This window comes from Panthera pardus, unplaced genomic scaffold (genome assembly GCF_024362965.1).
Source record: "Panthera pardus isolate Hobbes unplaced genomic scaffold, ASM2436296v1 HiC_scaffold_24, whole genome shotgun sequence".
Taxonomy (NCBI): Eukaryota; Metazoa; Chordata; class Mammalia; order Carnivora; family Felidae; genus Panthera; species Panthera pardus.
Window position 1 is genome coordinate 9,787,087 of NW_026526810.1, and position 16,045 is coordinate 9,803,131.

Below are 16,045 nucleotides of genomic sequence, written 5' to 3' on the forward strand. Positions count from 1 at the left end.
AAGGCCCTTGAACTACGAAAGGTTCACGAGGTTAAAAAAAAAAAAAAAATGATGTCGGTCACTATTTAAATAGCTCCTCTATGTGGTCGTCCAGACAGTTGAGTAAACAACTCCCATTTCCGTAACACAGCAGCAATGGGACCTCCCGAGAGGACAGCCAAGAAACTAGTTGACGTTCTAGGAGGTAGATGTGCCAGGGCCTCAGCCTGCCAAGGACCTCAGTTGTATTTCAGAACCTGGCCTCCTCTCCACAGTGTTGCTGAGGTATCACAGGAAACAGCGCTACTGAGAGTCCTCTGTACTCCTCAGCTAAGCTTTCTACCCCAAGATACGTTATCGTGAAGGGAGACACTGTGCTTTCTACCCCATCCCTGGGTCCACAATGGTGAAGTCCTTTGAAAAAGGACAGACAGCAGATGGGACCAATGAGAGAACACATCCAGACTCACAAGCTTTGGGTGTGAACAAAGGAATGTCTGCAATCCGGAGTTGTAATTAGGTGAGGCAGCCGCACACACACCACGTTATCTATTTATTGGGAAAGATGGAACGAGGGCAGGTGGCCAGGGGAGAGGTGAAGTTTTCGGACATGTCCCGGCCCCTGATAGTCTGTCTCTCAAGGGCTCCTCGCCACTTACCGAGCACTTAAGGACTGCAAGAAATGTGGGTCTCACAAATTCTTTAGAGCCCACAAATGCCCGCTGTCCTCAGCTAGCCCACTGACAACAGGAGCCTTTCAACTGTGCAGGACTATGGCCCACACAGCGCTTGGCCAAAGCTGGAAACGGGGGTAACGAGAATAGAGACCAATAGAAACATAAAGCCCTCGAGACGGAGCCAGTGGGATCTGTGGAAGCTGGAGGGCTCTGGGCTCGCATTACAGAAGAAGACTCTCATACCAGACGTCAGAGTGAGTGGTGAAGACCCCATCCTTGAGGGACTCGGGTGACATCCAGCGCACAGGCAGCAGCCCCTTCCCTCCTTTCCGGTAATAGTCTGTCTCGTAGATATCTCTCGTCATACCGAAATCTGTAAGGTGGAGAGAAGGCACAAGAGTGACGCACTTTGAGCAGCTCTCAGGGCGGAAGCAAAGATGTTCCATCACAGCTGTGGGGCACCCACGGGTGAGCCACACTCTCAGGAGGCTGGGTATCAGCATTTACAATTGTATAAGGCAGAATCGATAAGGGATGACTGATCGATTAATCCTGTGACAAGTAAATACCAATGAATGTCTGCTTCAAATAGGTTTACAATTTGAGTCCTTTGAAAAAAAAAAAGTTGGGGCACCTGGGGAGGGCTCAGTTGGTGACGCATCCGGCTTCGGCTCAGGTCATGATCTCATGGTTTGTGGGTCGAAGCCCCACGTCAGGCTCTGTGCTGACAGCTCAGAGCCTGGAGCCTGCTTCAGATTCTGTGTCTCCCTCTCTCTCTGCCCCTCCCCCACTCACACTCTGTCTCTGTCTCTCTTTCCCTCTCAAAAATAAACAAACATTCAAAAAATTAATAAAAATAAAAAAATTTAATTTCATTCCAAATAAAGAAACAGATAAATAAAAAAGTTAATTCCTTTATTCATTTAAAGTGAGAAGCAGTTTATAAATTACCAAGTCTCCCACTTTATCAAGAAAATATTCACGTGTAGACCAAAGGTCATTTACATGTGGTTTTAGAACCTGGTGAAATAAATAAGAGCATTCTGATTCTTACTTACTTGGTAGCACTGCCCCACTGCCAGAGGAAATAAAATAGTCTTACTGCTTAATAAGGGGGAAAATATTGAAAGTACCAATTCACGGGGAAAGAAAAGTACACAGTAAGATGCTAGGAGATGCTATTTACTAGGCCCCTGAAGCTATTACCCAATAATGTTTTTCAACATAATGCTCCTACTCGTTTTTGAAAATTTGTTCCATTTTCCATGTCTCTAAAAGATGTCACATAATTATGTTTGATGGCAGGCCTGCTTTATAATCCTAAATTATCGCTTCTTTGTCAGATTTTGATTTTCCACTCAATCACCCAACCTTTTCTTACAGGGACTCTTCCGTTTCCTTCCCCAGGAGAAAGGGCTGCTCTCCTTTCTAAAATGTTCATTCATGTCTCTAACTGTGCCACAAAGCGGTTAGGCTACAAAGCAAACACAGGGAATAAAGTTCCTTGCACGTTAACCAACACAACTTACTTGTACTGAGCTGAGGGGTCAACAGCTGCCTCTGGTGAAATTACTTGTCATGTTTGGACTCCATGAGACACCGGGCATTGGAAAAACAGATCTTTCGAACCCAAGTGAGGAATAAAAACGAAGTGTTGGAACCCTATCTCAGAATTAATCCAGTGACATGCAGAGGAGAGGACTTGTCTTTACTTGTACAAAAAGGAGAAAAAAAAAAAAAAAAAGAAATCCCAGAAAAAGAACACAACCTATTTCTTCCACAGCACAAAAGAAAAATTCCAAATGTTAGTGAGAAAAACTGCAAGTACAAATGTCACTGTAAATGTGCCACTGGGTTAAATGGCAAATATGGTCCTTGCTGATTTGGACTTCAAATGGCAAGTGGCCCGACAAGAGCTCTCCCACCGTGATGTGAAACCGGAAAGCAGGTAGCATGAGCTGAGCTCCTGCGTGTGCCAGGAAGCGGGTGTGGGAAGCAGGATGCTGATGGCCCCAGGAACTGACATCTACTGGGGACCTGTCCTGTGCCAGGCGTGTGCTTGGAGCTGTCCTGTGCCCAGTCCTGCCCACCATCTCGTGGGTCTGCTCTATCAGCATCCCCATTTCCGAGGGAAAGAAACTGAGGCTCAGAACTTAAGGCACTAGTCCCAAGTCTCATCTGCTAGCGGCAGAACCAGGATTTAAGCTCAGGGCTTCCCTGTTCTGTAGCGCTGGGGAAGGAGGGCTGCCTGGCATCTCCATGGGAATAATCTGAGTCTTCATGGAAAAGGGGAAGGAACGAAAAGGGAAGGGGAAGGGAGCAGGGAGCACAAAGAAAGCCCAGACAGTGGCGAGAGAGGCTGTTTCCTAGAAACCTTGGAGCCTGTCAGCCTCTTGGGATTCAAGGGGCACCAGACATGTGGATGCCTCAAAGGGCCAAATCCAGGGACATACTGGTAGCTCATGAATGAGTAGTTCTGATGACTCAGGGATGTCTGCTCTATGATATGGCTCCATTCATCATCTCTGTTTCCTCCAAATGAAAAATAAAGACACTAACCCCTAATTTGATAACTATTCAAGAGGGGATACTCCTCATTCACAACTAAAGGACCGAAATATTTCATTCAAAATCATAGCTAAAGAAAAAATATACTGCTAAAGAAAAAATATACTGCTAAAGAAAGATGAGCATTTCCATAACAGATAGTTCAAGAGCTAGAAAAAGGTTAAATTTATTTTAATTTTTTTTTTTTCAGTACTTTGAATATATCATTCCACTCCCTTCTGGCCTATAAAGTTTCTGCTGAAAAATCAGCTTATGGTCTTATGGGGTTTCCCTTGTATGTAATTGCTTTCTTTTCTCTTGCTGCTTTTAAAACTTTATCACTACCTTTTGCCATTTTAATTATTATGTCTCTTGGTGTGGACCTCCTTGGTTGATTTTACTGGGGGCTCTCACTGCTTCCTGAGTCTATTTCCTTCTACAGATTAGGGAAGTTTCCAGCTATTATTTCCTCAAATAAATTTTCTCTCTCTTCTCCTTCTGGGATCTCTATAATGTGAATGCTATTATGCTTGATGGTGTTGCTGAGTTCCCTTAACCTATCCTTCTTTTTTATCATTCTTTTATCTTTTTCCTGTTCTGTTTGGTTGCTTTCCATTACTCCCTCTTGCAGTTCAGGGATCAGTTCTTCTGCTTCCTCTCCTATTGATTCCCTCTAGTGTATCTTTAATTTTGGTTACTAAGTTCTTCATCTCTGTCTGATTGGTTCTTTGGTATATTTTCTGTCTCTTTGTTGAAGGTCTCGGTGAGATCCTCTACTCTTTTCTCAAGTCCTGTGAGTATCTTTACGACCATTACTTTGATTTCTCTATCAGGCATATTGCCTACCTCTGGTTGGCTCAGCTCTTTTGCTGTGATTTTGTGCTAGTTTTTCAGTTGGGACATAGTCCTCTGTCCCCTCATTTTGTCTAACTCTCTGTGTCTGTTTCTATGTGTTAGCAAAGTCAGCTACATCAAGGAGGTTAATTTTAAATGGATTTTGGATGTAAAGTGTCCTCTGAAGTTTCTCAGAATAAATACTTGATGTTTTTCTGAGCCATTGTCATCTCATAATGGGAAGGTAAGGGTTCTGGTAAAAGTAGGTAGCTTTCCTGAGTAGCCCTGAAGTTATAAGTGTTTTTATCAGGATTAAGAGATCAAAGCAAAACCCAAACCTAAAGGCTAAAATGAATTTCTAACCAGCACCAGAAATGCAACCCAACCCCCCTTTTTTTGGTGTTTCAGTGGGTGGTGGCAACAAGGGGTCTAACCAGCAGGTTGATCAGCTAAGCGTTATAATACACAGGTCAAGAGCTTAGAGGTTGACCAACTTGGGTGTGAACCCCAATAAGCAGTGATCTTCCCTCACCTGAGTGATTGCACCTCCCTGTCACTGTTACTGCTCTATGCAGGGGCTTCACCGTTGGGGGCCTCACATCTTAGAAAACTCCATGGACCACTGAGAGGGCAAAACCCCTTTCAAGCCAGAAACATTGGAGGAAATGTTGGTAATTTATATGGCAACTTTTACTCCCAAGTCAAAATCACCTGAGGACATTGCCTCAATTATTTCTGTAACCAACGCTTAGAACTCTTCTGCCCAAAAATGCCCCAAATGCCAGGAGAGGCTACCTCAGAGACCATGGCTTCAGCTCATCCTTGTCCACTGCCTGTTCTGCTGTGCCCACATGTGTTATAGGGATTTGAGCCAGCCCAGTGAGGTTTGTGATTGACTATCAATTGGAGACAACCAAGTTATTCCCCAGTACAAGACTCTGTACTCATGGGAAGCACTGGGAAACCTCTTCACAGGTGGGTGAATGCCAGCTCAGTCTCTGAAATGTGTGTGAGTTTAGCTCCTGCTCAGACCTGGGAAGCTGAGAACACACCTCCGATTTTGACCGTGAAATCTTCAGCCACCATGCAGTTCCGGGCAGCAAGGTCCCTGTGGACAAACTTGTTGGCGTTGAGGTATGCCATGCCGTCTGCAATCTCTCCAGCCATCTGGATCATCTTGCTTAGGCTTGGAGGTGCTAGGACTGGATTATTCTGTTGGAGATTAAAAAAAAAAAATTCACGTGAGAATTTAGGAGTGTCCCCACCCTAATTCTTCCAGGGTGTGCAAATCCATCTTTGTTCAATCTGAGCACCACAGGTCAGTCTGCTAAGAAACAGGACTTGCTCAGAAGGAACATATTATTATGGAGACCATAGCATCTGCTTCGTGGTAAAGTCATGCGCTTGCCCGCTGACCACATCACACAGAGTTGCAGAGAGAAACGCTAATTAGCACAACTTGGGACCAGCATTTTCTATTTTGGGTAGGGCAAAAATTATTTAAAGTGAAACTAACAATTTCAGATATTAAGATTTCTTGATTACTCAAGTTTTTATCAGTTTATATGTTCCTTTTCTGTCTATAATCAAAGTGCAGGTGAAAGGAGCGAGAGAATATTACAAAGGCTGTGTGGAAATAAGTAAATGTGTTTCCCAAATGGACACTGTATGCTTTATTTCCCATGTGAGCATCGTTATCAAGTATCTGATCTTTTTCTTTCTCTTTAACTTTCATCTAAAGTACAAAAGTATCAGGACTAACATTTTCACTTCACAACGTGGCACTCCTTGGGTTGTTGTTTTCTGTGGGCACCAAGGAAAACAGGCACTCGCCAATTAATTTAAGTCCAGATGAAGCATATTCTGGAGGGGGATCAATGTAAAACGGGGACACGTAACATGATAAGCATTTCCTCTTTGTAGAGGAGGCTTTGGAATTAAAGAGAAATACTTCAGAATAATAAAAAATCCATTTAGAAAAAAGCTTATATAAAACATGTGCCCAAATCTCTCCATCCTAAAAAAATAAAAAAATACAGAGCAAATCAGCCCGCCACAGTTTAGATACTAACCACCTCTTGCTTGTGCTGTGCGATACAGTTTACCTCAGTTTCCCTGACTACAGAGCATCTGTTACAACACTGCAAAGCCATATTACTCTGACAGGTCCCAAAGCGCCACCTTCCCGGCTCAAACCCTGGGTGCCATGGGAAGAGCATGCCTGGGTGGGGTCACTGCCGGAAGCATGAGCTGGGACCACACATGGAAAGTGCCTGCCAGTGCCTGGCCAGGGTCTGTGCTCAGTGGATGTTGGCTTTGCCCAGTGATGTGCTGGTTTCTGCTGAAAGCTGCCTTCTAGAAGCAGTACAACAACCCTCCAAAGCGCTTGTGGGGTAGTTCCCTACACATGGCGTATGTTTACATTCTGAAGAGACTATCAAGACAGTCTCTGGTGGTTTAAAATACTTATCACGGAGTTTCCTGGGAGAAGTGACATAATGTCCCCAAGGGTAAGCCCAAACCAGCACTTTCTTTTTACATGGGAGTCTCCTTTAGACAAGCTTTTCTGGCTCAGGACCCACCGTTGCCTTTTAAGCTTTCTGGGGCTTTAGATGTGCATGGTATGCTAGGAAATCTGCAGGTGAACTGTTAAGTTGATGCTCATAATACTTAAGCTGTGGAGTATTAAGTATATGTGTTTACTGGAAGTGGTCATTTATGGGCGCCTGGGTGGTTCAGCCGGTGAAGCATCTGACTTCAGTTCAGGTCATGATCTCACGGTTCGTGAGTTTGAGCCCCGCATCGGGCTGTGTGCTGACAGCTCAGAGCCTGGAGCCTGTTTTGGATTCTGTGTCTCCCTCTCTCTCTCTGCCCCTCCCCTGCTTGCACCCTGTCTCTCTCTCTCCCTCAAAAATACACATTAAAAATTTTAAGAAAAAAGAAGTGGTCATTCATAGTTAACATGAAGGATAGAATCAATAAAAGGAATCTGATTATACATATTGGAAGAGAGGGCTGACATTTGATCAGTTCATGGTGCCACAGTGCCATTCTTTCAGGCGTTTCAGAGAGCGGAAATCTTTAATCTGCTTCAAGCTACTGAAGGCATGTATACACAAACACCCACATTTAGCAAAGTAAATGAGCAAATCTTAACTTGGGGAGAAGATGCCAAATAGAGTATAATGAATCTGCAGGACAAGCATACATATTTTTATCCTTGACCTGAGTTAGAAAGAACAAGTTTAAATCTGACACATCTAAAAGTGAATTTGAGATCTGGAAAAGGGACTTTCAGAAACCTTCTTGTCCAACCATCTTATTTTACACACGAGGACACTGAGGTGCGGAGGCCCGAAGCAGCTGCCTGAGGACGGCAGACAGCTTGCAGCAGAGCCGGGACGGAGACTACGTGTTTCCAAACGTTTATTCTGTGCCTGAAATCGGGGACGCAGGGAATGAGCGTTTCATACTTTTCAGATGTCTGCATGAATCTGATAAGAAATACACTGCCGTGTCTTGAGCCACCTATCTGATGAAGCTTTTCTCCCTCATGCTGGCTTGTGTATTACAGAAGTGAGGCAGTTTACGATCCAGGGGACCTGGGGAGGCACACTGTAGAGCAGAGGGTGGGTGTGTGTTATAAATCATCTTGCTCAGGGCCCCGGGCCACACTTGGCCTCGTGACCCTCAGAGAACCACAAGGACAATCATCTGCTGTGAATGGAGGAAGCCACATGCGAACAGGTGCTCAGAACTAAAATTTAAGGAACAACTACTTGGGAGATAATTAAGTTGTAGATGAAAAGAAAACCAAAGATTAGACTCAAACAGGGAAAGGCTGTAGAGATTCAAAAGGGAAGTATTCTGGGAATACAAGCAGATGCAAAGCCTGCTCACCACAGAGCAAAGTCAGGGTGAAAGTGAGGCCTTCAGACCCACCGAGGGGGCCGAATGAAAGGCAGATGTTGCTGGTATTATTTGTAAGTATTTATCTACCAGTTTATTCCTAGAGTGACTCACTTGGAGTCATGCTTCCATATGCTAAAAAGCTGCCTTGTGGGTTCATGCCACAGACGGGGAGACACCACAGTGACTAATGAAAAATTGCAGAGGACTTCAGCAGGTTTACAAGTTGAAGCTCATAACACAAATTGGTCTTTTTTACTAGACTAAGCAGACACTGTGCAGCCGAGGTGATTATCATTCTGCCTCAGGATCAAGCCTGACATGTGGATGCAGAGTTCGAGAAAACAGGGCCTCCCGGTCTCAAAGGCTCAGACTGTTGACAGCCTGGGGGAAGGGACGTGTGTGGGGAGGGGGCTCATGAATAAGGGGGCATCTATGTGTACAGAGCCAGGTGGGAAACCACACCAGCAACAAGAATCACGTCAACCTAACATTGAACTCTGACAGGCGTTTACTGAAAGACTGCCTGCCACAAACACGGACCCTGAACTGGCAGCGCTCAGAGCCTGGGAGGAAAAGCTGAACACGATGGGGTGGAAGGGGAATCCACTCGGAGGACCATAGAAGAGAGAGTTGGTGCTAGGGGAGCAGTCATGGAGGGTTCCTGCCTTCCGGGCAGGGGAGCAGGGAAGGCTTCAGGGAGGAAGCTGTGCAGACGCAGGGAGAAGTCAGGGAGCACCTGCGGCAGAGGAGGGAACTAGAGGGGGGCGGAATGCAGAACAGGAGCACAGAGGGGTTAAGTAGAAGGGTATCTGAGAAATGGCAAGGGGCTCCCACAAAATCTTGAGGTCTCTCTCTAGTCGGGGACATCTTTCATACAAAGAACCTGTAACCAAGCATGCAGCAAGAAACATTCAATGTTGAAAAGTAAGCAGGTTTAGGGGCGCCTGGGTGGCTCAGTCAGTTAAGCGGCCGACTTCAGCTCAGGTCACGATCTCGCGGTCCGTGAGTTCGAGCCCCGCGTCGGGCTCTGGGCTGATGGCTCAGAGCCTGGAGCCTGCTTCCAATTCTGTGTCTCCCTCTCTCTCTGCCCCTCCCCCGTTCATGCTCTGTCTCTCTCTGTCTCAAAAAAATAAACAAACGTTAAAAAAAAAAAAGAAAAGAAAAAAAGAAAAGTAAGCAGGTTTAAAGACACAGGGGTGCCTGGTGGCTCCGTTGGTTGGGTATCTGACTTCGGCTCACGTCATGATCTCACGGTTTGCGAGTTTGACCCCGGGTCGGGCTCTGTGCTGACAGCTTGGAGCCGGAAGCCTGCTTCCCGTTCTGTGTCTCCCCTTCTCTCTGCCCCTCCCCGGCTCACACTCAAAAAAATTTCTTAAAAATAAAAAATAAACACACAATATCTTCTGGGGGGGATGTGGTAGGAAGGTGCTAAAGAAAGAACAGGTAACGTATGAAGTCCATGAAAACCAAAACTGACCTCTATTTCTGGCCTCAGAGACCTGAGATAACTTTTGAGATCGCCCCGCGTCATCAGTTCCATGATGACCAGCGTCGGCTGGCCCTGGGACACCACGCCCAGCAACCGCACCTGGGAGGAATGACAGAGAGAAGGACTCAGAGGGTGAGGGTTGCCCGCGACAGTCCCCATCCAGGCTGCTAGAATAGTCTGTGACCTGCAGAGCCCAGATGTGCAGGCCACAGGGCCCCCACTAGCCGGGGTCTACCCCACAGCCAGAGCTGCTAGTGCACAGGTGTCTAAGGGCCAACAGTGAGGTGACGGGGAACTCTGGAAGGCGGGGCGAGACACCAAACCCCCAAGTGATGCCACTGACACTCTGGGGGGCCCCACTGAGGTGTTCTCCCTGCGTCAGTTTCTGGCTTCTCAGGGCATTCTCTTACCACATGGTGACAATTGAACTCCTTCATCACTGAAGCCTCGTTGAGAAATTCAATCCTTTCACGCATGCTCGCGGCCTCGTTCACCGTTTTGATGGCCACCCTGGTTTCGGGCTCATCTTTAACCACGCCTTTGGCAACTCCTTCGTAGACCATCCCAAACGAGCCCTGCCCCAGCTCTCGGCTCATGGTGATTTTCTCCCGAGCAACCTCCCACTCATCAGGTACATACACTGGAGAAGAAGAAACCAGAACCGAAACAGGTAAGGCAGGGAGCCCCTGGGCAGAAGGTGCTTTTGGGGAAACCAGAATACAAGATGCCACTTCCTGAAGTCCACAGAGAACATCAGGAAACAGTGACACGGCTTGTCCTGAAATCTTTGCAAGACAGCTACACGGTCACACACTGGTATTTCAAGTCTTCAAGGATTCTGAGATAATTTTAGGATACTAACAGCACACAAGAACCACAAAGGAATCCAATTTGAGATGCGCTAAGTATAGAATTCACAACAGGCTTCAAAGACTTAGTACGAAAAAAAAAATCACGCAAATATTTCAATAGTTTTTAGACTGACTACCTATTTAAATTGATAATACTTTGGACATACCGGGTTAAATAACGTGTATCGTGAACACTTTTTCACCTCTTTTTTTAATGTTTTTTCATGTTATAGAGAGAGCGAGCGTGAGTGGGGAAGGGGCAGAGAGAGAGGGAGGACAGAGGATCTGAAGTGGGCTCTTCACTGACAGCAGTGAGCCTGATGTGGGGCTTGAACTCACGGATTGTGAGATCGTGACCTAAGTGAAGTGGGATTTCAATTGACTGAGCCACGGCAGGTGCCCCTCACCTGTTTCTTTTATACTTTTTTAAACGTGGTTATTAGAAAAACTTGTGGTTACATATGGGACTGGCCTTCTATTTCTATTGGTAGCACTATTCTAGTTTAGACAAGTGTCTCCAGCCTCACCGAAGCCCCTGGGGTGTCTATATAGGAACAGAAGCTGCTGAACTCTGGCACCAAGGACCATCAGTGGTGAGCAAGGTGGAGGGACAGCTGATGAGCACAGGGGTCTCCCCAGGGCCCTGGCCTGAGTTCCATGAACTCAGGGACCGCCCACAACTGGGTTGAGGGGCTGGGAGGTGGGACATGGTAAGACAGAGCCTGAACATGACTTCTCCAGCCAAGGCTTTCAGTCAATCTGGTTTAAGAAAACAAAGAAGTAATTCCAGGCAGGCAGGAAGGAGAAAGAAAGAGGAAAAGGGAGAAGGGAGGTAAGAAAGAAAAGAAAACAATACAGAGGATCCATCCCACAACTCAGATGGGCAGAATGAAAAAGAAAAAGAAAACTGTGACCTGTTCCATTACCTCCCTAAGAAATTTCAGTTATAAGGACATCCTTCTAATGCTGTGTGTGCTTCTGTCCTTGCCAGAGAGGGGGATTCCCAGCAGGCTCCACTGTATACCAGGAAGGGGTCCCGGCTCAGAAATGCAGGACTGGGGAGCTGCGATGGCATCTGTGTTTGCTTGTATGCTTTTGGACGTTAACCTTGCTCTTACGGCTGGATGTGGGAGAAGCAGTGGCTGGCAGCTGTATTCCAACACCACTGGGTCTCCTGTACTTTTATGCCTGGAAGGAAAGACGTCTATAAATTAGGCCCAAGAGATCCCACCAACTTACGCCACTGAGGAGTGTCCAATATGGCCTATGTTCATCAATCTAGAATTTTCTCTCATATGAACTTTTGTATTTCCCATTCCATATGTAGTTTAGGAATTTCGTAAACGGGAGTCTACCTTCTATGTGGCTTAGATGTTATACGGCCCCTAAGAAGAGGCTGAGGCTTGCTTAGGAGAGAAAGTATGTAAGACAAGCCAGTAGATAAGACTCTTCACGATACCCCTCAGAAAGTATAAAGAGAAACCGCCTGTATCCGTTTATCTCCGAAAATCCGGGCTTGCTTTTAATCAGAATTAACTCTGTAGCACACCATAAAACACGGAGTTAAAACCAATCCCATTCCTTCCTTGGGAGGTCCCTGAAGTCAATACTTGCAATCTCTTTCTCTAAATTCAACCCAGCAGCTCTGACTCGAGCCAGCAGGTCCTAAGCCCCGCCAGCCGGCAACGGGTTATGTGCACAATGTTATCAGCACTTCCCTAGAGGGGATTTTCGGTATATTCTGGAGAATGGTGACGTGCAGAATAGCTTCTGGAGAAAGAAGTTTTTAAAGCATTTTCGAACTGCAATGTCATTTTGTCGCCCCTCGAGGAGACTAGCTATAAGGTGCTTGTCAAATGGCCGAATAAATTAAGTTCAAATGAGGTGACCGTGTTCCTACCTGTTGTTGGCCTGGGTGACAGTGTGTTGGGTTTTTATTTTATTTTTAAAGGCGAATCAAGGCATATTATGAAAGTAGTTCTGGAAAGATATAAAATTTGCATTCAAATCACCCTTAGAGTCTGATATTATTGTATTAATGCTCTTTCTAAGCTTCCTGGACACTTCATAGTCAAAATGACAAAATGCCAGTCTTCTGTGCTTTATTTCAAAGCAGAGCAAATTCTCTGGAATAGCCTTATTCCACCTCTACAGAGAAGGAAAGTGGCCTTGCATTTCCCTCATAAATTCCATTAAGTGTGTGATGACTCCTTACCTTATCTGACTTAAAAAAAAAAAAAGCTATTAATTATATAAGCAATGCATAAAAATCTTTTTGCTTTTTTTTTAATAAAGAAAAAGATACTTTCCACAAGTAACTACTATTTTAAATTTGGTGTGTATCCTTCCAGAATGTTCTCTATGTCTTATATACACACATACATTACATAAAGGAGTATAGAAATATGTGTGTGTGTACATGTGTATGTATATGTACACACATACCTACATGCCTATTAAAAGTACAGCTTTGTGGGGCACCTGGCTGGCTTAGTTGTTTAGGCGTCCCACTCTTGATTTCGGCTCAGGTCACAATCTCACAGTTCACGGGGTCAAGCCCTGCATCAGGCTCTGTGCTGACAGTGTGGAGCCTGCTTGAGATTCTCTCTCCCTCTCTCTCTCTGCCCCTCCTCTGTTCGTTCTTTCTCAAAATAAAAATAAAATAAAGACATTAAAAAATACAACTTTGTGAGACATCTATAGAATCAGGAAGAATGTCCTTATTCTGCACTTGATTCCCATTCAGGGGAGGCTGCTGTTGATCGGCTTTGCTGTAAACAGAACTGAATTAGAAATTATTAGAGAAATCATAACAACTTTACACATTTATATAGTGCTTTTAAAGCGTCAGTGTGTTTTCTTATGTTTTCCATTTACTCAGGGTAATCGATCAGAATAATCACAACTCCATTTCACACGTTCTGCACACCAACTTTCACTTCACCTGAAGCAAGAAGGAGGCACACACTGTTTCTAAACACACCTCCCTGAATTCATGTACTCATTGGCTTATCTGGTGGACCCAAGCCAGCTCCTCCTGTGGGTCAGCTTCCCTGCGGTCGACAAGATGCCAGAGACCATGTCATCCTGACTTCTCAACCACCTAGTTATGCACATGTGTCCTCTGACCCTCAGCGCCTCACCTACAGACAGGCGGGCATAAGAAAAGCCACCTTACCGGGACACAGGGATCAAAGGGAACAGCGTTCGTAAAAGCCCCCAGCAAGTGCCAGTATCACTAGACCCCAGGACCAGTGCCCGGCCTGGACTTATAAAGGTTTGGATTCAAGCACAATAGGGAGAAGAGACAGTAAATAAGGAAAAAACGAAATAACCATCGAATAGAACCCAACTGCCAAGTCAGACCTCAGTCACTTAACTAAATGGACCTCATGAGTTATTACCCAAGGGTATGTGAATGGGCCGTGAGGGTATAAGTCATAGGAGCCTGGTCAGGAGGGAATGAGCAGAAAAACTCCAAGACAGAAAAATGCAGAGAAGCCATGAGTGATCAAAGACCATCATAGCGATACGAAACTCAGGCTGAAACAGGTTTAAAGGAACTATTTGGTCAGCTGCAGCGTATCCTCTGACTAGATGTCAACAATTAAACAACTTTTGTCATCCTAGCATAAAATCTCAGGCAATTAAGTAAATTGACAACTGTGGTGACCAGTTGTCTCTGAAGACTGTTTTTCTTTGGGGGCATTCCATACAGTCCCAGAATTTTCGACATATTCAGTGAACTGCTAAAAACTTTGATTTAAAAGAGAAAGGGGGCGGGGCACCTGGGTGACTCAGTCCAGTAAGCGTCTGACTTTGGCTCAGGTCACGATCTCACGGTTTGTGAGTTCAAGCCCTGCGATGAGCTCTGCGCTGACAGCTCAGAGCCTGCTTGGGATTCTCTCTCTCTCTCTCTCTCTCTCTCTCTCTCTCTCCCCCTCCCTCTGCCCCTCCCCTACTCGCTCTTTCTCTCTCTCTCAAAATAAATTAACTTAAAAAAAATAATAAAAATTTAAAGAAAGTGTTAATGACGACGTATTTGAAGCCAAAGTTACGTCAAATGACGCAAACCTCTTCTCCCTAAATTAGCCGCACTCCTGAAAGCTCCCCAGTCTGGGACCTGACTGGGTCCAGGCAGTGCCCGGAGCTTAGCTGCTTACCATCTGCGGCACTGAAGTACTCTGGGTTCACCGAAGCATACAGCACTCCATTCCCCAGCCTGCTGTTATTTCTGTAAGAAGGAAAAAATTCAGGTTAAAAAAAACCCGACGTGCACACATCTCATCTTTGCTCTATCAGCTTTATTTATCCTGTTTTAAGTATCAGGAGGAAGGGAGCAAGGGGCACCTACTGCCTGCAGACCCTCACCTACACTCCCCCATCTGCCTGGGGCCGAAGACATCTGCTAACAGAGCTCTGGGCTTCCTCAGTGGTCTTGGATGAAAGCCTCGTAAGAAACATTTGTTTCTTGGGGCGCCGGGTGGCTCCGTCGATTGGGCGTCCGACTTTGGCTCAGGGTCATGATCTCATGGTTCATGAGTTCAAGCCCCACCTCTGGTTCTGCGCTGTCCACACAGAGCCCACTTCAGTTCCTCTGTCTGCCCTCCTCTCTCTGCCACTCCCCTACTTTTGCTCTCCCCCAAATTAAGAAAAAAACAAAAAACCAAAAACAAACAACTGTTTCTTTACTTCATTGGAAATTGAAAGGTCTACTGGATAGAAAAGGCTGGGACACTGGGTTTGGAAAATCTCTGCATAAGCAGCGGTATCTGAGGGTGCAACCAGCAAGGGGACAAACCCTACCGGCCCGAGATATATTTTCTGTTGTCACTGACTCGTTAGGAAACGTTCCCTTTTCCTGTGAAGAGCACTGATTGGAAAATCAGGTTTCCCGACCCATGGGGTATTTCCTCAAAATCCTCAAATCGCGTACCTGAACTCAGGTTCAAATCATCAGAGCGCACAGCCACAAAAAGTGTCTGAGCTTTTCCCGGAGGCTCTCACCTTTTTCTGTGGAAGACGTACAACATGATAACCAGTCCCCCCACTATCAGCAGGACGGCAACAGGCAGAGCGATGATCAGGTGGATGAAATTTTCATATGTTACTGCCGAGACAAGGGAAATGATAAAATATCACTGGGTGAACAAGCTGGTCCTCTTTTTTTTTTTTTTAAGCTGGAAATATGAAAAAAAAAAATCCCCCAAAATTCCTTGACTGCCCTATCACAAACTAGGAATTCTGAAGGTAAATGGTATTGGATAGGACACGGCAAAAACCCCTGAGTTATCTGGGGGGGCAGTGGGGGTGGAGATAAAATAAGTGTGTACTGAGGAGTATAGTCATTTTTGAAGTACAGTGTATTCCCGGGGCACCCGGGTGTTGAGCTCAAGTGGTTAAGCGTCTGACTTTGGCTCAGGTCATGATCTCATGGTTTGTGAGTTTGAAGCTCCACATCAGGCTCTCTGCTGTCAGTACAGAGCCTGCTTCAGATCTTCTGTCCCCCTCTCTCTGCCCTTCCCCCACTCATGTGCTATCTTTCTACTAAAAATAAGTAAATATTTTTTTAAAAAGTACAGTGTATTCTGAAATAATAGTTCAAATGGTGGGCTCAAGTGAAATAATATTTGTATGCAATTCAATGACTGTTAATGTATACATACGTATATGTATACATACATATATATATAAATAAATTTGCTAAAATAAAATGAATAGAGTTTTACATAAATAGTGCTCAAGTGGTACTGATG

The 16,045-nt window shown here is 45.4% G+C and overlaps 1 protein-coding gene across 2 annotated transcripts in view; it reads right to left on the reverse strand.

The window, feature by feature from the left end:
• Nucleotides 1–16,045, reverse strand: part of IGF1R (insulin like growth factor 1 receptor) — a 300,234-nt gene that overhangs the window by 16,281 nt on the left and 267,908 nt on the right. For both annotated transcript variants that reach the window (XM_019460140.2, XM_053888755.1), the window contains 6 exons: nucleotides 15,297–15,399; nucleotides 14,453–14,523; nucleotides 9,849–10,078; nucleotides 9,427–9,537; nucleotides 5,090–5,249; nucleotides 900–1,029 (listed from right to left, as the gene is read on the reverse strand). In XM_019460140.2, coding sequence (XP_019315685.1) covers nucleotides 900–1,029; nucleotides 5,090–5,249; nucleotides 9,427–9,537; nucleotides 9,849–10,078; nucleotides 14,453–14,523; nucleotides 15,297–15,399 — 805 coding nt within the window. The remainder of the gene's footprint in view (nucleotides 1–899; nucleotides 1,030–5,089; nucleotides 5,250–9,426; nucleotides 9,538–9,848; nucleotides 10,079–14,452; nucleotides 14,524–15,296; nucleotides 15,400–16,045) is intronic.